At 35.9% G+C, this 22,457-nt stretch overlaps 1 protein-coding gene across 4 annotated transcripts in view; it reads right to left on the bottom strand.

Annotated features, from left to right (window-relative positions):
- The window catches only part of GDPD4 (glycerophosphodiester phosphodiesterase domain containing 4), a 121,511-nt gene that overhangs the window by 62,707 nt on the left and 36,347 nt on the right, over window positions 1–22,457 (bottom strand). For 3 of the 4 annotated variants that reach the window (XM_023645661.2, XM_023645662.2, XM_070273259.1), the window contains one exon: window positions 887–1,043. The exons of the other annotated variant lie outside the window; for it this stretch is intronic. In XM_023645661.2, the coding sequence (XP_023501429.1) occupies window positions 887–1,043 (157 nt within the window). The remainder of the gene's footprint in view (window positions 1–886; window positions 1,044–22,457) is intronic. 4 annotated transcript variants of the gene reach the window in all.

The raw sequence follows: 22,457 nt of genomic DNA, 5'->3' as shown, positions 1-22,457 counted from the left end.
CCTCTTTTGTCATTCTCCTTCCCTCCATGCTTCCCTTCCTTTCTTTCTTTTACACCCCCCCATATCCCCTCTTGCTCCAGTGTACTGTAATCTATGAAACACACCACCATCGTTACCCATGGTTCCCCTTAGTAACGATCTTCCCTCAGCTCAAATGATATGTTTGCATGAAGTATTCAAGTCTCTCAAGTAGAACCAGTCACTCTTGCCTCAAAATTGCAATGTACACAGCACATGCTTTAAATATCACCACACCTTTATCAGCCTATATACCTCCTTCTTCCAGAATCCACCATTCCCATCCCTCAGAATGAGAAAGAAGTTGTTCTTGTGTGCTCCTAAGCAACCTGAAATTAACTGTAGTTCAGCACTTATAATGAACTGTAATTGCCTGTTATGCTATCCTGTGAACTCCATTAGGGCTGGATGTATGTTTATTCACCACTGTATTCCATGTGCCTAGTATCCAACAGATACTCAATAAATATTTGTTGAATGGTAAGAAGAAGGAATCAAGAATAAATATGTTTCTTACTTTGCCTCATCTATGATTGTAAGCTATCCAAAATGCCCAGGAAAACGCTATACACGTGGTAGGCCCACTGTAAAAGTCTATGAAATGCTTGGATAAAAAGGAAATACATGACAAGAGCAGGTTTACAAGTTTGTTTCAGAATTTCCAGTGAATGTAGACAGCAGTAATTACACTGACTGCATTACTAGAAAAACCCTCCTGCCAATGTTATAGTGCTGCTACCAAACTGGAATAAAATTGTGTGCATGTGTGATTATCTTCATCTAAAGTCTTTATCTCCAGGAGCAGCACATGACCTCGTACAGAAGAGGGATTTATTAAAAGTTTGTTGAGCTGGGGAATGTGTCTTACCTGTGGTTGTACAAACCATTCGCCTGCATTCAGAGTCGACAGGAAATCCCATGTGAAAGAAGAAGGGTGTGCAAAGGAGGCATTTGGCATGACTTTCTGAATATTGGTTGTTCTTCTCAGGTCATAGTCATGCATGAGAAAAGGCACGCTATCATAACTGCAGCCAGAGGGGGAAAAGAGGGAAAGGGGTAGTAGACTGAACTCAAACACCTTGGCAGATAGAGTTTTCAGAAAGCCTATCAAAGTCACAAGTCTTACTAGGGCTCCCTACTCCCTCCCAAATCTCAGCAAAGGACTAAGTACTAGATATTTACACTTTGATGCCAATATTTTTCTGCTCTATAGATCAATCTTTTGTGATATATAATAATAATAATAGTAAAGAATATCTTCCCTATCCAGGGCTTTCTGACATCAAGAAAACAATAGGTACAGCAGTGACCTGAGAGCAAGGTGAGTGAGGTTAGGATGGGAAGGCCCTGAGGTCCCCAGAACCATACTAAACAAGCATCCACACAATCTTTCTCTGTTTTTCTGACCCATTTCTCAGTTAGGCACCTGCCCTGAGTCCTAGATCCTTCACTCAGATGGTATTATTAGAAAAGTTCCTGGTTCCGTTATCTGCTATTTGCCTTGAAGAATCTCCACTTTTATAAAAATCTCACTTCCTTGCTCATTAAAATACCTATTAGGAGAACTCTGTAATGGCCATGAGGGAGACTTAGCCTCCTGCCCATAAATAACTAGAAAATGGGACAAAATAAGAGAAATAACTTTTTCAGCCAATGGAAAAAAGGAAGCACAGTATGACGATCTCTGAGAAAAGGCAAAGAAATGAAATAAGCTCTACCACTATGAAGGCTTCCTTCTTACAGGTGAATACTAGACTGTGGCACAGGACTGGGTAACCTACAAGGAACCCAACTATCATGCTGAAATAAAGAGAAAGAGATCAGATTAAGGAGAAGTGAAGACAGCTAAAATTTGTGGGCCAGAGTCCCATAGAGGATGGAGCTATGCAGAAAACAAACAAAAAAAAGAGTTCCAGGAAAATAAGTACAGAGGTTCCTTGAGTGTATGGCTAAATGTCAATCTGTACATGTGCAGAGTAAACTCTATGCAGCTTGCCAAGAACAACTTCCAAGAAAAGAAAAATTATCAGAAAGTTATCATGACAATTTGCAGAGCTCACAGAGGAGTGTCAATCATTCAAGTTCCATCCATGGAGAGTGGAGAGACCTCAATCATTACATGCGTGTTCTTTAGAGACTCCAGAGGGCAACACCTTAGAAATGAGGATAATTTAGAACTAGAACGATTTTAGAACCTCCATAAAAGAACTTAAAAACAAGCCTCCAAAGGATCAAACTAATCTGCAAGTAACTTAACTGCCTGCTAGAAAAAGTCCAAAATTCTTTAAAGGACTACAACAAAATATACCACTCAGCATGGTAAAATCACAATGTCCAGCATGTAACCAAAATTTACCAGACATGTAAAGAAGCAGGAAAATGTAACCATAATCAGGAGAAATTACTCAATAAGGACAAACTTGAAAATGAAAGAGACAATAGAATTAGTAAACAAGGGTATTAAATCATGTAAAACAAAAATATAGACGATGTATATAAGAAATGCAAAGGAAAACATAAACATAATGAAGATATAACTGTAAGATATAGAAAAACAAATTCTAGAGCTGAAAAAATATAATAACTGAAATAAAATTTTCTCTGGATAAAATTAAAAGCAGATTAGATATTACAGATTAGGTAAAGATCAGTGAATTTGAAGATGTAGCAATAGAATCTATCCAAATGACCTGTGAGACAATATCAAGCAGTATTTTATATGTGTGACTGGAGTTCTAAAAACAGGGGGAACAGAAAAAAAAATCCGACAAAATAAAAGCAAAAAAAATCTTCAAAATTTGATGGAAATTATGCATCAACAGATCCAAGAATCTTAATGAATATCAAGAAAAATAAATATAAGCATATACATACACATGCACACACCCCATATTTAGGATTATTATAACCAAATTGGTGAAAAACTGAGGAAGAAAAGAAAATTGTAAAAGTAGCCAGAGGGGGGAAAAAGACATAACTAGAGGGAAATAAAGATAAGCAAAAAGCAGACTTCTAATCAAAAAAATATGACAGAAAACAACAAAAAGACATATTTTAAGTGGGGAAGGAAAACAACAGTCAACTTAAAATTCTTCAAAAATGAAGGGAAGAAGAGAGGATTTAGGGAAGCTGGCAGAGTAGGAAGCACTGGGAATCTGTCTCCCCACCTAGAGAACAAACAACCACATTGGATGATGTAACTGTTTTGGAACTCTGGAGTATATTAAAGGCTTGCAACTTCCAGGGGAAGGCTTGGACATAAATTGGGGTTAATTTCAGTAAATTTCAGCTCTGAGAACAGTAACAGCTACCCATCCCGCACCCCCAGCCACATGGCAAGAAACTATTTACAGGTTCCTGGAACAGCCTCCACAGCAGCTGGTGAGAGCTTAGATGGCAAAAAGGACCCTGTACTCCAAATGTAGGGCTCTGTGCTCTGGTTGCCGATTGCTGCATCTTGTCACAGAAAAGCAGACAGGGAGGTGAGCAACTATTGTTGTTGTACCTCCCCTCACTGTTGCAAAGCCCTCCCCCTCTAACTGAAGTGACTTCTAGGGGATTCAAAGGAACAGAACCCTTTTTACCCCTCTTTTTTCTCCTTTTCCCCTTTTGGAAGTTAGACATTAAAGACTAGCACATTAAAAACAGATTCATATACAGGGAAAATTAGAAAATAACTGTGTATGCCCAAGGAAAGGATCAGAAAAATCTGAGAAGACCTTAAGTTTCCACCTCAGGGTGACTCATAGCACAGAGACATCCTACAATAATAAACAAACAAACCAGTAACAAAAACAGCAAACCCTGGGGAAGGGGGAGAATCTGATTTCCAGTGTTACCACATTATTAGATGCTGTTAATGAAACTAGGACCCCTCTCCTTGGTCTAACAGGTGAATCTAGTAAGCAAGCTCGATAGGCTTAAAGTCAGTACAATAAAAATCCATGCTGTACGGTGAAGCAGCCATGCAGGCTATCTTAAGCCTGTGTCAGAATGACTTTGCAACCCCATACTTCATGACTGAAGACGCCAGCTGGATAGATCCACAACATGAAAAGATAAAGGTACACTCTCATATTTTCAAACCACATTTCTTAGAGCTTGAGGGAAACAGTAAGGACCCTGGTCCTTGCCTCCCTCCATATATAAATAACACCAACAATCCAAGCCTTGTTTGATGAATAACCAAAAGATTCTTGTCTATGTTATCTTTGAATTATACGAATATTAGATGTGTAAGCCTTTTTCTGCACATACACTACTTTGCTAAAAAGAAAAAAAGTATATAAACTACACTCAGATCTGTAGACCTCAGAGATGTTCCTCAGAATACTCTGTTGGACTATTTCCTGGGATTTGAATTTCTCACTGATTATTGAATAAACTCCTTTAATGAACCTTTACCCAGACTCTCTATTTCAGCCGACAACACAAATGTCCAGTTTTCAACCAAAAAACAAATCACAAGGCATACAAACAGGAGAGTATGGCCTATTCAAAGGAAAAAAATAAATCAACAGAAACTGTCCCTGAAAAAGAGCTGATGACATATATATGAGACAAATTGTCTTAAAGATACTCAAAGAACTAAAGGAAGATGTGGATAAAATACTTAAAAAATAATGTATGAACAAAATGTAAATATTAATAAAGAGATAAAAAAACAAATAGAAATTCTGTAGCTGAAAAGTACAATAACTAAAATGAAAAATTGACTGAAGGGATTCAAAAGCAACTTAAGCAGGCAGAATAAAGAATCAGTGAACTTGAAGATAGGACAATAGAAGTTATTAAGTCTGAGGAACAGAAAGAAAAATGATTGTAGAAAAGTGAACAAACTTTAAGGGATACCCTGACACCAAGGCCAGGCAAACACACTACAAGAAAAGAAAAACGCAAAATCCCTTATGAACATTGATGCAAAAACACTCAAGAAAACACTAGCAAATAGAATTCAGTAGTGTATTAAAAGGATTATACACCATGACCAAGTGGGATTTATTCCTGAAATGCAAGGATGGTTCAAAATACCAAAATCCATCAATGCAATACACAACATCAACAGAATGAAGAGGAAAAAAACCCACACTATCATCACAATTGATGTGGAAAAAGCATTAGACAAAACTTAACACCATTTCACGATAAAATACACTCAACGAACTAGGAAAAGAAGGAAACTATCCCAATATAATAAAAGACATATATGAAAAACCCACAGTGAACACCATATTCAATGGTGAAAGACTGAAAACTTTTCCTCTAAGATTAGGAACAAAGCAAGTATGTCTCGTGTTGCCACTTCTATTCATAGTAGAACTGGAAGCTCTAGCCAGAGCAATAAAGCAACATAGAGAAACAAAATGGATTCAAATTGGAAAGGAAGAAATAAAATTACCTCTGTTTTCAGATGATAAGATCTTATATGTAGAAAGCCCTAAGGATGCCACAAAAAAACAAAACTAATAAATGAATTCAGCAAAATAGCAGGATAGAAAGTCAACCCACAAAAATAAATTGCATTTCTATACACTAACAATAAACAATCTGAAAAGGAAATTACAAAAACAATTTCATTTATAATAGCATCAAAAAGAATAAAATGCTTAAGATTTAACTTAAGCAAGGAGGTGAAAGACTTATACAATGAAAACTAGAAAACATTGATGAAAGAAATTAAAGAAGACATAAATAAATGGAAACACATCTCATGTTCATGGATTAGAAGACTTAACATTGTTAAGATGTCAGTACTACTCAAAGTAATCTGCAGATTCAATGCAATCCCCATCAAAATCCCAATGACTTTTTTAAAGAAAAAGAAAAAAATCATCCTAAAATTCATATGGAATCTCAAGGGATCCCAAATAGCTAAAATAATCTTGAAAAAGAAGAACAAAACTGGAGGACTCAGACTTCCAGATTTCACAACTTATTACAAAGCTACAGTAATCAAAACAGTATGATACTGGCATAAAGATGGACAAATAGATCAATGGAATAGAGAGCCCAGAAATAAACCCTCATATATATGGTCAAATTTTTGACAAGAGTGCCATGATCAATCAACAGGAAAAGGACAATCTTTTCAACAAATGGTGCTGGGAAAACTGAATATTCACATGAAAAGAATGAAGTGGGACCTTTACCTAACACCATATATAAAATTAACTCAAAATGGATCAAAGACCTAAATGTAAGAACTAAAACAATAAAACTCTTAGAGGAAAACATAGGGGGAAATCTTCCTGACTTTGGATTTGGTAATGATGTCCTAGAGGACAACAAAGGCACAGGTAACAAAAGAAAAAATAGACATGGCCTTCAAGAAAATTTTAAAATTTTGTGCATCAAAAGACACTATCAACAGAGTAAAAAGACAACTCACAGAATGGGAGAAAATATTTGTAAACCATCTATCTAATAAGGGATTAATATCCAGAATATACAGAGAGCACCTAAATTTCAACAAGAAAAAACCAAACAACTCAATTCATAAATAAGCAAAAGACTTGAATAGACATTGCTCCAAAGAAGATTATGAATGACTAATAATGAAAAGATGCTCAACATTGCTAATCACTAGGGAAATGCAAATCAAAACTACAACGAGATACCACCTCATACCCATTTAGGATGGCTACTACCAAACACCAAAAAACAAGTGTTGGTGAGGATATGGAGAAACTGGAACCCTTGTGCATTGTTGGTGGGAACATAAGATGTACAGCCACCGTGGAAAACAGCATGGCAGCTCCTCGAAAAACTAAAAATAGAATTACCATAGGATCCAGTAACTCCACTCTTGGGTATATAGCCAAAAGAACTGAAAGCAGGGTCTTGAGATATCTACACACCAATGTTCACAATAGCATTATTCACTATAGCTAAAATGTGGAAGCAACACAAGTGTCCATTAACTAACGAATGGATAAGCAAAATGTGGTGTATATATAACAAGGGAATATTATTCATCCTTTTTTAGGATGGAAATTCTGCAAAATACAATATGAATGAACCTTGAGGACTTTATGCTAAGTGACATAAGCCAGTCACAAAAAAACAAATACTGTATGATTCTACTTATATGAAGTACCCAGAGTAGTCAAAATCATAGAGACAGAGAGTAGAATGGGGTTGCCAGAAGGTGGGCAGAGGAAAGAATGCAAAGTTATCGTTTAATGCATATAGAGTTTCAGTTTTACCAGATGAAAAGCGTTATGGAGATGGTGGTTGGAGGTGGCATAACACTATAAATAGATATAATACCACTGAACTATACATTTAAAAATCATTAAGATGGTAAATTTTATGTTTTGTATTTTATAATTTTTTTAAAATTGAAAAGAAAAAAGGCCACCATAAAATACAGTCATGCATTGCTTAATGATAAATTGCTTAATGAGAAATGCATCATTAGGCAATTTTATCATTGTGCAAACATCATAGAATGTACTTACACACACCTACACACCTAGGCCATATGGTACTAATCTTATGGGACCACCGTTATATATGCATCCATCGTTAACTGAAATGTCATTATGTGGCTCATGACTGTATTCACTTGGCATAGAAACCCAGATGACATATTGTTTTCTTGGTAAATAAGTACATTTCAAAGTGGAAAGACAAAGAATTAAATAAATCTATGGTTAAAACAATGATATGTATGTTATTAATATTTGTGCTTAAGGAATCTTTGGGTATTTGGTATTTTAAGTAAATTTGCAGTACACATTTGGAGAATTTGGCTTAGGTTTGTAATTCAATTTTAAAATATGAAATTGAGTAACTGATCTAGATTGTGATTATAAGTTCAAATCTCACTACATTTATAAAAGGATTTGAAAGATATAAGAGCATTTAAGGTTTACATAGTTATACATTTACTGTATGCAATCTATAAGAATTACTTAAGTATTCTGAAAAGATTTGTCAGACAACTGCAGTACCAAAAAAATAAAATATATTAAATGCATAACTACAGTTTAAAACATCTAAAGTATTTAACTAAAATGGGATTGGGCACTAATCAAAGGCCCTCAAAAATAACGGTTAAAATGTTAGACTTATAAATGGAATAAGGTTTATAAGCTAAAGTTAAAAGCTTAAGTAAGAACTAGGGTTCCGAATTTAATAAACTGAATATTTATTTTGATTTCAACCAAAGTAAAATGTTTCTGGCACAGAAAAATCACTGTAATGCACAAAATAAACTTATATTTAACAAACAATAAAGAGAAAATTAAAATGTTTTCATACAAAGAGAGGATAATTCATTTCTAAGACACCTGCACTATAAGAAAAATTAAAAGATGTTCTTAAGCAAAAAGTAGACACCAATTGGAAACTTGGATCTGCACAAAAGAATGAAGCATACCATTCATTCATTCATTACCAGAAATGATAAATATATGAGTAAATATTTAAAGCTTTTCTCTCATTTTTTAATTTTTAAAAATATTAGACTGCTTAAAGCAAGAATTAATAATATATTGTGAGATTCATGACAGTAACAGGTCAAATGATGGGAGAGGTAAAAGGGAAGTATACTGTTAAAAGATTTGTATTTTACACACAAAAAATACATATTTAAAGAACAGGTGGTAGGTTAAAGATCATATTGTAACTCTAGTGCAATCACTAAAAAATAAAAGAGGTATAGCTAGTAAGCCAATAGGGGAGATAAAGTCCTAAAAAATATTCCATTAATTTAACAAGAGGCAGGAAATAAGAAAACAAATAGCAAAACAGTAAGGCACTCACCTCGGGCGTGAAATTTAAGGGAGGTGCCAAAAAACTCAACAATCAAGATAAATACTATTTTAATGCAATATTTTAAAAAATATTAATTAATGTAAAGATCCATTGTAAACAAAAAAATATGTCTTAAGTATACACAGGATTAGTACTACTGATTTTTCCTTTTGCCACAGGCTCTAATGACTTGGCATGGCACATCCTTATTGAAATAGCTGACACTTTGTCCATCATGCATGTTAAAGGGTAGGCAATACTGAGAGAACTTACTGATCTCTCTCCGTCTCTTTGTCTCTGCCACACACACACACACACACACACACACACACACACACACTCACTTGTTAGGTACAACATTTATATTTATTTCCCTTAAAAAGCTAAGTAAAGACTGAGTTGGTAGGGAAGGAATGGGGCAATAGGCCCACACAAACTTATTGAGATCTTTCAATTTCTCTGTCTCAGTGTTCACTGACACCCAGTGAGAGCTATCAAGATTTCTTTTGGCTCACACGTGGAGGTCAACATGGCTTGAGAACACATAAACCTCATGGTAACCACTAAACAAAAAATCAAAGCAGAATGACAAATCATAAATAAAGAGAAAACTGAGAAACCCATCACAGAAAACCACCAAACTGAAATGGCAGTCACAAATACAAGGGAACAGAAATAACGGAAATATAGAAACCAGAAAACAAGAGATGAAATGACAGTATTAAGCCCTCATATATCAATAATCACTCTAAATGTAAATGGATTGAATTCTCCAATCAAAAGACACAGAGTGTTTGGATGGATTAAAAAACAAGAACCAACAATATGCTGCCTCCAGGAACCACATATTAGATCTAAAGACAAACATAGGCTCAGAGTGAAAGGATGGAAGATGATACTCCAAGCAAATGGCAAGCAAAAGAAAGCAGGTTTTGCCATACTTACATGAGACAAAGCAGACTGCAAGATAAAAAAGACAATGAGAGATAAAGAGGGGCAGTATATAATGATAAAAGGGACATTCCACCAAGAGGACATACAGTTATGAATATATGTGCACCTAACACAGGAGCACCAAAATATATAAAGCAACTATTAATGGACCTAAAGGGAGAAACTGACAGCAACACAATAAAAGTAGAGGACCCCAACACCCCACTTACATCAATGGATAGATCATCTAGACAGAAAGTCAACAAGGAAACAGTGGTCTTAAATGAAATACTAGATCAGATGGACTTAATAGAGATATATATAGAACACTTCATCCAAAAACAGCAGATACACATTCTCCTCAAGTGCACACAGAACATTCTCAAAGATAGACCATAAGTCAGGAAACAAGGTAAGCCTCCATAAATTTAAGAAGATTGCAATCATATCAAGTATCTTTTCTGACCACAATGCTATGAAACTAGAAATCAACTACAAGAAAAAAGCTGGGAAAGTCACAAATATGTGGAAACTAAACAACATGTTACTAAACAACCAATGGATCAATGAAGAAATCAAAGGAGAAATAAAAAAATACCTGGAGACAAATGAAAATGAAAACACAACATACCAACTCTAATGGGATGCAGCAAAAGCAGTACTAAGAGGGAAATGAATAGCAATACAGGACTGCCTCAACAAACAAGAAAAATCTCAGATAAGAAGTCTTAAACTACACCTAACAGAAGGAGAAAAAGAAGAACAAAGCCCAAAGTCAGTAGAAGGAGGGAAATAATGAAAATTAGAGTAGAAACAAATGAAATACCGACTTAAGAAACAATAGGAAGGATCAATGAAACTAAGAGCTGGTTCTTTGAGAAGATAAACAAAACTGACAAACTCTTAGCCAGACTCACTAAGAAAAAAGAGAGATGGCTCAAATAAATAAAATTAAAACTGAAAGAGGAGAAATTACAACAGACACCACAGAAATACAAAGGATTATAAGAGAATATTATGAAAAACTATATGCCAAAAAATTGGATAACCTAGAAGAAATGGATAAATTCATAGATTCATACAACCTCCCAAAACTGAATCAAGAAGAAATAGAGAATCTGAAAAGACCAATCACAAGTAAAGAGATTGAAACAGTAATCAAATTCTGCCAAAAAACAAAAGTCCAGGACCAGATGGTTTCTCTGGAGAATTCTACCAAACATTCAAAGATTTAATATCTATCCTTCTCAAACTATTCCAAAAAATTGAAGGAACACTTCCTAACTCATTCTATGAGGCCAACATTATCCTGATACAAAAACCAGACAAGGACAACACAAAGAAGGAAAATTACACATCATTATGAACATAAATGCAAAAATCCACAAGAAAATATTGGCAAATTTAATACAGCAATACATTTAAAGGATCATTCACCATGATCCAGTGGGATTTATACCAGGGATGCAAGATGGCTTAACATCCACAAATCAATCAGTGTAATACCACATATTAACAAAATGAGGGATAAAAATCACATGATCACCTCTACAGATGCAGAACAAGCATGTGACAGGCTCCAACATTCATTTATGATAAAAACTCTCAATAAAAAAGAAGGGGGCGGAGCAAAATGGTGGGGTGAGCTGACCCGGGATTCTTTCCCCTGCAAAATACAACAAAAGATTGGAAGAACTGAATTTCAGAGAATAAACATAATGCCAGCTCGTTAGAGACCTACAATACCAAGAAGGCGGAGATCATAAACCTTGCTTACACCCTCGGAGGCGCTGGAACGGTAGGAGAGAACATCGCTCCCTCCCCTAGAGTCTGCAATGGCTGTGGCGTGGGTCGGGAAGGAGTGGGGAAGGGGCCGCGCGACCGGGGGATCATCCAGGACTCCTGCCGCTGATTCAGTGGAGACCCGCTGACGGGGGGAAAGCTTCGGTCCGTGGGGACCCCATAAACCAATGGTCTTGGGAGACCAGAGAACAGAACTGATCTGAACCCAGACCAGCACGTCTGAGTAACAGCCCCTCTGCCCTGGCAAAGCCAGTGGGCGCAGCCATCTTGCCCCAAGGCAGAGAGCTCATAACACGCGGCTCTTGACCCCCATCTAGTGGCGACAGGCTGTCACTGCAAGTGAATTCTACCACCATGCGAAAAAACCGCTCCTCTACCATCCAGCAATTTATAAAAGCCCCAGACCAGAAGGAAAACAATAAAAACACAGAATTAAGTCCTGAGGACTTGGAATTAGGTAAACTAAGTGATAATGAGTTCAGAGCAGCTATAATAAAAAAACTCAATGAGGTAGAGAGAAAGATAGAGAAACAAGCCGAGTTCTGGAGTTACTTCACAAAAGAGATTGAAATCATAAAGAAGAATCAAACAGAATTACTTGAGATGAAAAGCACAATGGACCAGATAAAACAGAATACGGATTCCCTGAATGCCCGTGTAGACAACATAAAGGAGAAAATTAACATAATCAAAGATAGACAGGCTGAATGGCACCAGACAGAGGAAGAAAGAGAACTAAGAATTTAAAAAAAAATGAGGAAAATCTCCGAGAGATAATGGATTCAATGAGGAGTAAGAACATAAGGATCATAGGAATTCCCGAGAGTATGGAAAAGGAAAATGGAGCAGAAAGTGTGCTTAACGAAATTATTGAAGAGAACTTCCCAAATCTAGGGATCGACAGAGAACTGTGTGTAGAGGAGGGTTTTAGGTCTCCTAGATTTGTCAATGTAAAAAGAGCTACCCCACGGCACATAGTAGTAAAGTTGGCAAAAAGGAAAGATCAGGAAAGACTACTCAGGAAAGTAAGAAAAATAAAGAGAATAACCTATAAAGGAGCCCCTATCAGACTGTCAGCGGATTTCTCTACAGAAACCCTACAAGCTAGGAGAGAATGGAGTGACATATTCAAAGCTTTAAGGGATAAAAATCTTCAGCCAAGAATACTCTATCCAGCAAGAATTTCCTTCAGATATGAGGGAGAAATTAAATCTTTTCCAGACAAACAAAAGTTAAGGGAATTTGTAACTAAAAGCCCTCCATTACAAGAAATCCTCAAGAAGGCTCTCATACCTAAAAAAAAGAAAAAAGGGAGAAAGGGGACACAATCCACAGACTAGGGAGACCGATGGATAGAACCAGAACAGGATAGCAAATATTCAATTATAGCATTAGGGTAAAGGTAAGGAAACTACCAAAACAAGGACGATCTTAGCACTCTAACTACCAATTAATAAGACGAGTTGGAATAAAAAACGAACATAATTATTTAGGAGGGGAAGAGCAAAGGGTCTAAATCAGTATTGGTCAAGTAAGTAAGAGACCACCAGAGAATAGACTATATTATACACGAGATTCTAAATACAAACTTCAAGGTAGACACTAAAATAAAGTACAGAACAGAGTCACAAATCATAAATAAGGAAAAATCTAAGAAACCCAGCATAAGAAATTGCAGTATTAAATGGGTAGGCTAAAGCACACAGGAAAAGAAACGCAGGAAAACAAGATAATGAGCGACAGATTAACAGCACTAAGTCCACATGCATCAATAATTACTCTCAATGTGAACGGACTGAACTCTCCAGTAAAAAGACACAGAGTGGCAAAATGGATTAAAGAACAAGATCCAACAATTTGTTGCCTCCAGGAAACACACCTCAGCCCCAAGGACAAACACAGACTCAGGGTGAAGGGGTGGAGGACAATACTTCAAGAAAATCGCAAGGAAAAAAGAGCAGGTGTTGCAATTCTCATATCAGACCAAGTGGATTTCAAAATAAGACAGGTAAAGAGAGACACAGAGGGACAATATATAATGATCAAAGGGACACTTCATCAAGAAGAAATAACGCTTATAAATATCTATGCACCCAACACAGGAGCACCAAGATTCATAAAGCAACTATTAACAGACCTAAAGGAAGATGTTAAAAACAACACAATAATAGTAGGGGACCTCAACACCCCACTCACATCAATGGACAGATCATCCAGACAGAAAATCAACAAGGAAATAGTGGAGCTAAATGAAAAACTAAAACAATTGGACTTAATAGACATATATAGATCACTTCACCCTGAAAGAGCTGAATACACATTCTTCTCAAGTGCACATGGAACATTCTCAAGGACAGACCATATGTTGGGAAACAAGGCAAGCCTCTACAAATTTAAAAAAATTGAAATAATAACAAGCATCTTCTCCGATCATAGTGCTATAAGGCTAGAAATTAATTACAAGAAAAAAGCTGAGAAAGGCACAAAGATGTGGAGACTAAACACACTACTGAACGAGCAATGGATCATTGAAGAAATTATAGAAGAAATAAAAAAATACCTGGACACAAATGAAAATGATAGCATGCCATACCAACTCATATGGGATACAGCAAAGGCTGTATTAAGAGGAAAATTCATTGCAATACAGGCACATCTTAACAAACAAGAAAAATCCCAAATAAGCAACCTTAAAGCACACCTAACTGAACTAGAGAAAAAAGAATAAATGAAGCCCAAAGTCAGCAGGAGAGAAATAATAAAAATCAGAGCAGAAATAAATACTATTGAAATGAAAAAGGCAGTAGAAAGGATCAATGAGACAAAGAGCTGGTTTTTTGAGAAGATAAATAAAATTGACAAACCACTAGCCAGACTTACAAAGAAAAAAGGGAGAAAGCTCAAATAAAGAAAATCAGAAATCACCATTCACCAAAATAAACTCAAAATGGATCAAAGACCTAAAGGTGAGACCTGAAACCATAAGGCTTCTGGAAGAAAACGTAGGCAGTATACTCTTTGACATCAGTATTAAAAGGATCTTTTCAGGCACCATGCCCTCTCAGAGAAGGGAAACAATAGAAAGAATAAACAAATGGGACTTCATCAGATTAAAGAGCTTCTTCAAGGCAAATGAAAACAGGATTGAAACAAAAAAACAACCCACTAACTGGGAAAAAATATTTGCAAGTCATATATCTGACAAAGGCTTAATATCCATAATATATAAAGAACTCTCGCAACTCAACAACAAAACATCAAACAACCCAATCAAAAAATGGGCTGGAGACATGAACAGACATTTCTCCAAAGAAGATATACTGATGGCCAATAGGCACATGAAAAGATGCTCATCATCGCTGATCATCAGGGAAATGCAAATCAAAACTACACTAAGATATCACCTTACACCCGTTAGAATGACAAAAATATCTAAAACTAATAGTAACAAATGTTGGAGAGGTTGCGGAGAAAAAGGAACCCTCATACACTGCTGGTGGGAATGCAAACTGGTGCAGCCACTATGGAAAACAGTATGGAGATTCCTCAAAAAATTAAAAATAGAACTACCATACGTTCCAGTCATCCCACTACTGGGTATTTATCCAAAGAGATTGAAGTCAGCAATCCCAAAAGTCCTATCCACCCCAATGTTTATTGCAGCAGTGTTTACAATAGCCAAGACGTGGAAGCAACCTAAATGTCCAGCAACAGACGAATGGATAAAGAAGATGTGGTACATATATACAATGGAATACTACTCAGCTGCAAAACAGAACAAAATCATTCCATTTGCAATAACATGGATGGACCTTGAGAGAATTATGTTAAGTGAAATAAGCCAGCGAGAGAAGGATAATCTGTGTATGACTCCACTCATATGAGGAATTTAAAATTATGGACTAAGAACAGTTTAGTGGATACCAGGGGAAAGGTGGGGTGGGGTGTGGGCACAAAGGGTGAAGTGGTGCACCTACAACATGACTGACAAACATTAATGTACAACTGAAATTTCACAAGATTGTAACCTATCAATAACTCAATAAAAAAATAAAAAATAAAAAAAAAGGAAAAAAAACCCTCAATAAAATGGGTATGGAAGGAAAGTACATCAACATAACAAAGGCCACATATGACAAATCCACAACCAACATCATACTTAATGGTGAAAAACTGAAAGCCATCCCTCTGAAAACAGGAACAAGACAAGGGTGTCTGCTGTCACTACTCTTACTCAACATAGTACTGGAGGGTTTGGCCAGAGCAATTAGGCAAGAAAAAGAAATAAAAGGAATCCAAATTGGAAAGGAAGAAGTAAAACTCTCACTGTTTGTGGATGACAAGATTCTATATATAGAAAACCCTAAAGAATCCATCAGAAAACTATTTATAAATAATCAACAACTACAGCAAAGTTGCAGGGTAGAAAATCAACTTACAAAAATAAGCGTATATTTCTATACACTAATAATGAACTAGCAGAAAGAGAAGTCAAGAATGCAATCTCATTTACAATTGCAACAAAAAGAATAAAATATCTAGGAATAAATTTAACCAAGGAGGTGAAAGACCTATACACTGAAAACTATAAGACATTATTGAAAGAATCAAAGAAGACATAAAGAAATGGAAAGATATTCCATGCTCACGGATTGGAAGAACAAACACAGTTAAAACATCCTTATCACCTAAAGCAATGTACTGATTCAATACAATCCCAATCAGAATCCCAACAACATTCTTCACAGAAATTGAACAAAAGAATCCTAAAATTTATATGGAACAACAAAAGAACCTTAATAGCCAGAGCAATCCTGAGAAAAAAGAAAAAAGCTGGAGGCAACACAATCCATGACTTCAAATTATACTACAAAGCTATAGTAATCAAAACAGCATGACACTAGCACAAAAACAAACACACAGATCAACAGAACAGAACTGAAAGCCCAGAAATAAAACCACACATCTATGGACAGCTAATCTTTGACAAAGGAGCCAAGAACATACAACGGAGAAAGGAAAGTACCTTCAATAAATGGTGTTGGGAAAACTGTACAGCCACATGCAAAAGAATGAAAGTAGACCATTATCTTACACCATACACAAAAATTAATTCAAAATAGATTAAAGACTTGAATGTAAGACCTGAAACCATAAAATTCCCATAAGAAAATATAGTTAGTACAGTCTTTGACATCAGTCTTGGCAGCATCTTTTCAAACACCATCTCTACTCAGGCAAGAGAAACAAAAAGAATAACAAAATAAACAAATGGGACTGCATCAAACTAAAATGCTTCTGCAAGGCAAAGGAAACCTTTAACAAAACGAAAAGACAACCCACTAACTGGGAGAAAACATTTGCAAATCATATACCTGACAAGGGGTTAATTTCCAAAATATATAAAGAATTCATACAACTCAACAACAAAAGAACAACCAATTCGATCCAAGAATGAGCAGAGGATATGAACATTTTTTCAAAGAAGATACAGAGATGGCCAACAGGCACATGAAAAGATGTTCAACATCACCAATTAATAGGGACATGCAAATCAAAACTACTACAAATCACTCTAATTGCACCTTACACCTGTCGGAATGGGATAATTACCAAGACAAAAAACAACAAATGTTGGAGAAGATGTGGAGAAAAGGGACCCTTCACACACTGCTGGTGGGAATGCAAACTGGTGCAGCCACTTTGGAAAAACAGTATGGAGATTTCTCAAAAACTTAAAAATATAAATACCATATGATCCAGCTATTCCACTACTGGGTATTTATCCAAAGAACTTGAAATCAACTGAAAGAGATTTATGCACCCCTATGTTCATTGCAGCATTATTCACAGCAGTCAAGATGTGGAAGCAACCCAAGTGCTCTTCTATGGATGAAAGGATAGAGAAGATTTGGTATATATATCCAATGGAATACTACTCAGCTATAAAAAAAGACGAAATCGTCTCATTTGCAATAACATGGATGGACCTTCAGGGTATGATGTTAAGTGAATAAGCCAGACAGAGAAAGACAAACACTATATGATTTCACTCATATGTAGAAGATAAATAAACACATGGATAAAGAGAACAAATTAGTGGTTACCAGACGAAAAGGGGGTCGGGGGGGGGGTGGGCAAAAGGGGTAAAGCAGCACATATGCATGGTGATGGATAAAAACCAGATTATTGGTGGTAAGCACGATGCAGTCTATACAGAAACTGATACATAATAACGTACACCTGAAATTGCACAATGTTATAAACCAATATGACTTCAATAAAATAATTTTTTAAAAAAACAACAAAACATGATTCAGTGTTCTCCAGAGAGGTGTTGCTCCATGCTCAGTTGAGGGCATTGCTGGTTGGGCTTTTATGCTAAACCTCAGCAGGAAGAACCATTTGCACAGATTCTTATCAGGGCCTCCCATAGGCTTTCTCTCATATGTTAAATATCTGTTTACATTACTTGCTTTAAAGTATAGACATGCCTTCTCCTTTTCAAATGTTTCCCCAAAATACCATGTCCAAATGAAAGTTTCATATAAACATGTTTGACATTTCTTAAAAACAACATAATTGCAATTTTACAAAGAGGGGTGAACAATGTCAAAACAGTTCACTTTGGGGGTAGGATGGGGATGAGAGTTCCTTCAGAAATATTTTGTCAAGTCTCAAGAATTCCAACATTTTGAGGGCAAGAGATTGTAGGAGTGAGCAAAGAAAATCACGTAAGAAACAGTCAGGGAGGAAGAAAATGAGGAACATATATTCTGGAAGCCAAATAAAGCGTTTTCAAAATGAGGGATTATTCAAATGTTGAGAGGTTAAGATGAAAACTGAAAATTTACATCATGTTTGGGAAGTTTGAGGTCACTGGTAACTTAATAAGAGCTCAGTGAAATGGTGTGGAAAAAGCCTGGTTGGGGTAGGTTCAAAAGGGACTGGAAAAGCAAAAGGAAGACAGGGAGTAGAAATAACTTTTTGGAGGAACATCGCCTAAAATAAAGTAAAGATCTAGGGCATGAACTGGAACAGGATACGGGGTCCTGAAAACTTTTGAAATGTCAGGATGAATCATCTCCATTAACATACGAATGTGACACAACTCATTAATTAATTATGCGTGTATGTGTATATGTATGTATGTATATGTGTAGTACTATGAAATTTTATCACATGTATAGATTTGTGTGACCACCACAACTGGGTTACAGAATTGTTCCATCCCCACTAAAAAACTGTCTCATGCTACCACTTTACTCAGACCCTCCCCCTAAGCCTAATCCCTGGCAACCACTGACATGTCCTCCATCACTCTAATTTTGTCATTTTGAGAGTGATAAATAAATGGAATCATACAGTATGCAACCTTTTGAGATTTTTTTTTCCTTCAGCATAACATCACTGAGATTCATCTAAGTTGTTGCATGTATCAATACTTCATTCCTTTTTGTGGCTGAATAGTATTCCACTGTATAGAAATACCACAGTTTTCTTATCCATTAGTCTGCTGAAGTATATATTGGTTCTTTCCAGTTTAGGGCTATTACAAATAAAGCTTCTTTGAACATTAGTGTACAGGTTTTGTGTGGACATACATTTTCATTTCTCTAGGATAAATACACACGTGTGCAACTGCTGGGTCATAAGGTAAGTGAATGGTTAACTTTATAAGAAATTGCCAAACTGTTTTACAGAGTGGCTATACCATTTTACATTCCCTCAACAATGTATAAGAAAATTAGTTGTTCCACAACTTTACCAGTATTTGGTAGCCAATATTTCTTATTTCAGGCATTGTGATAGGTGTGTAGTGGTGTCTTACCATGGCTTTAATTTACTTTTATCTAATGGCTAATGATGCTGATCATATTCTCATGTGCTTATTTGCCATCTGTATATTTTCTTGGGTAAAGTGTCTGTTGATGTCTTTTGCCTATTTTCTTTCTTTTTTTTTTTTTTAAAGATTGGCATCTGAGCTAACAACTGTTGCCAATCTTGTTTTTTTTCTTCTTCTTTTTGTCCCCAAAGCCCCCCAGTACAGAGTTGTGTATTCTAGTTGTGAGTGCCTCTGGTTGTGCTATGTGGGATGCTGCCTCAGAATGGCCTGATGAGCAGTGCATAGGTCCGCACCCAGGATGCGAACCGGCAAAGCCCAGGCCATTGAAATGGAGCACAAAAACTTAACCACTCGGCCTCGGGGCCAACCCCCTTGCCTATTTTCTAATGGGCTGGTTTATTCCTTTAGTGTTCAGTTCAGAGTGTTCTTTATGTATTCTGGATATAAGTCCTTTGTTGGATATGGGCTTGCAAATATTTTCTCCCACTCTGTACCTTGCCTTTTCATCCTCTTCACTGCGGCTTTCACATGGCAGATGTTTTTTTTTTTATTTTGATAAGGTCCAATTTAACAATTTTATTTTATGGTTCATACTTCTGGTGTCATGTCTAAGAACTCTTCACCTAACTCTAGGTCTCAAAGATTTTCTCCTATGGTTTCTTATAAAAGTTTTAGAGTTTTACATTTTACATTTAGATCTATGATTCATTTTGAGCCAATTTTTGTATAAGGTGTGAGGTATATGATGAGGTTCTCCCTTCCCAGTGCCATGGAAGTCCAATTGTCCCAACATTGTGAAGACTATCTTTACTTCATTGAAGTGATCTTTCACCTTTGTAAAAAACCAGATGGGTGTATGTTTAGGGGTCTATCACTGGAATCTCTATCTTGAATTGATTTACACATTCGACTCTCCCCCAATACCACAATGTCTGGGTTACTGCAGCTATACAGTAAGTCTTGAAGTTATGTAGTGTGCTTCCTCTAACTATTCTTCTTTGTCAATACTGTTGTAGCTATTCTAGTTCCTTTGTTATTTCCACATAAATTTTTGAATCAGCTTGTGCCTTTTTTAAAGCTGATGGCATTCTTTTCTGTTTTTTAAATTTCTATTTTGAGGTAATTGTAGATTCACATGGATTTGTAAGAAACAATACAGAGAGACCCTGTATACTCATAACCCAGTTTTCCCCAATAGTAAAATCTTATATAACTATACTACAATAATATAAGGAAATTGACATTGATAAAATCACTAACCTTACTCGGCTTTCATTAGTTTTATATGCACTTATTTGTGTATGTGTTTAGTTCTATGTTCATTTTATCATATATACAGATTCACGTGACCACTACCACAGTGAAGATACAGAGCAGTAAACATATAAGAACAGTCCCGTTCTAACTTTATAGCCAAAGTCACCTCTCTCTCCCACCTCTTTTCACTTCTAGGAACCACTGATTTATTTCCAATCACTTTAATCTTATCAATTTGAAAGTGATATATAAATGGAAGCATACAGTATGTAACCTTTTGAGACTGGTGTTTTTCACCAGCATAATTCCCATGAGATCCATCCAAATTGTTGCATGTGTCAATAGGCAATTCCTTTTGATTGCTGAGTAATATTCCATGGTATGGATATACCACAGTTTGTCTGACCATTTACCTCTTGAACCTCTTGAAGGACACTGGGGTTGTCCAGATACTGGCTCTTATAAATAAAGTTGCTGTAAACGTTAATGTAAAGGTCTTTCTATGAACATTAAGTTTTCTTTTCTCTGGGATAAATGCCCAGAACTGCAATTTCTGGGTTGTATGGTTAAGCACACACAATCCAGAAATTTAGTTTAGTTTTGTAAGAAACTGCCACACTGAGCAGAGCAGCTATACCATTTTACATTTCCACCAGCAATGTATAAGTGATCCAGTTTGTCAACAAGCATTTGGAGTTATCACTATGTTTTAAATTTAGACATTCTGATAGATGAGTAGTGATTTTAGTTTTAATTTGCATTTTCCTAATGGCTAATGAAGTTGAAGATCTTTTCATGTGCTTATTTGCCATCTGTATATTCTCTTTGGTGAAATGTCTGTTCATGGATTTTGCCCATTTTCTTACTGGATTGTTTGGGATTTTTTTTTTTTACACTGTTGAGTTTTAAGAGTTCTTCACATATTCTAGATACAAGTCTTTTGTCAGATACATACTCTACAAATATTGTCTTCCAGTCTGACACTTTCCTTTTTATCCATCTCACGAGGTCTTTCACAGAGCAAGTTTTTCACTTTAATGATGTTCCATTTATCATCTTTCCTTTTATGGATAGTGCTTTTGGTATAAAGTCTAAGAACACTTTGTCTAGCCCTAGATCCCCCAAATTTTCTCCTACGTTTTATTTTCTGAGGGTTTTATAATTTACATTTTGTACTTAAATCTGTAATCAATTTTGAGGCTTTTTACGTTTTGCTGAGTTTTTCTGGTCTAACCCATGAAGTTTACGTCAAGGGTCATTTTTTTCCCTTTGGATGTCCAATTTCTCCAGGACTATTTGTTAAAAAGGCTAGCCTTCTTCCATTGTTCAGGGGTTTTTTCCCACTTATCTTTATGTGGTAAAATATATATAACATAAAATTTGTCATTTTAAAACTATTTTTAAGCATACAATCTGGTGGCATTAATTACATGCACAATGTTATGCAACCACGACTATGATCTATTTCCAAACCTTTTTATTACTCCAAACAGAAACTCTGTACCCATTAAGTAATAATTCCTCATTCCTCCCTTCTCCCAGCCCCTGGCACCTCTAATCTACTTTCTGTCTCTATGAATTTGCCTATTCTATATATTTCATATAAATAGAATCATACAATATTTATCCTTTTTTGTCTAGCTAGTTTCACTTAGCATAGTGTTTTTCAAAGTTCATCCATATTGTAACACACATGTTGTAGCAGACTTTATTCATTTTTATGGCTGAATGATATTCCACTGTATGTATCTACCACATTTTATTTATCCATTCATCCGTTGATGGATGCTTGGATTGTTTCCAGCTTTTGGCTACTGTGAATAATGCTGCAAAGAACAAT

The sequence above is a fragment of the Equus caballus genome, chromosome 7 (genome assembly GCF_041296265.1).
Source record: "Equus caballus isolate H_3958 breed thoroughbred chromosome 7, TB-T2T, whole genome shotgun sequence".
In the NCBI taxonomy this organism is placed as follows: domain Eukaryota; kingdom Metazoa; phylum Chordata; class Mammalia; order Perissodactyla; family Equidae; genus Equus; species Equus caballus.
The sequence above is the reverse complement of the archived record's forward strand: the minus strand, read 5'-3'. Positions and strand labels throughout refer to the sequence as shown.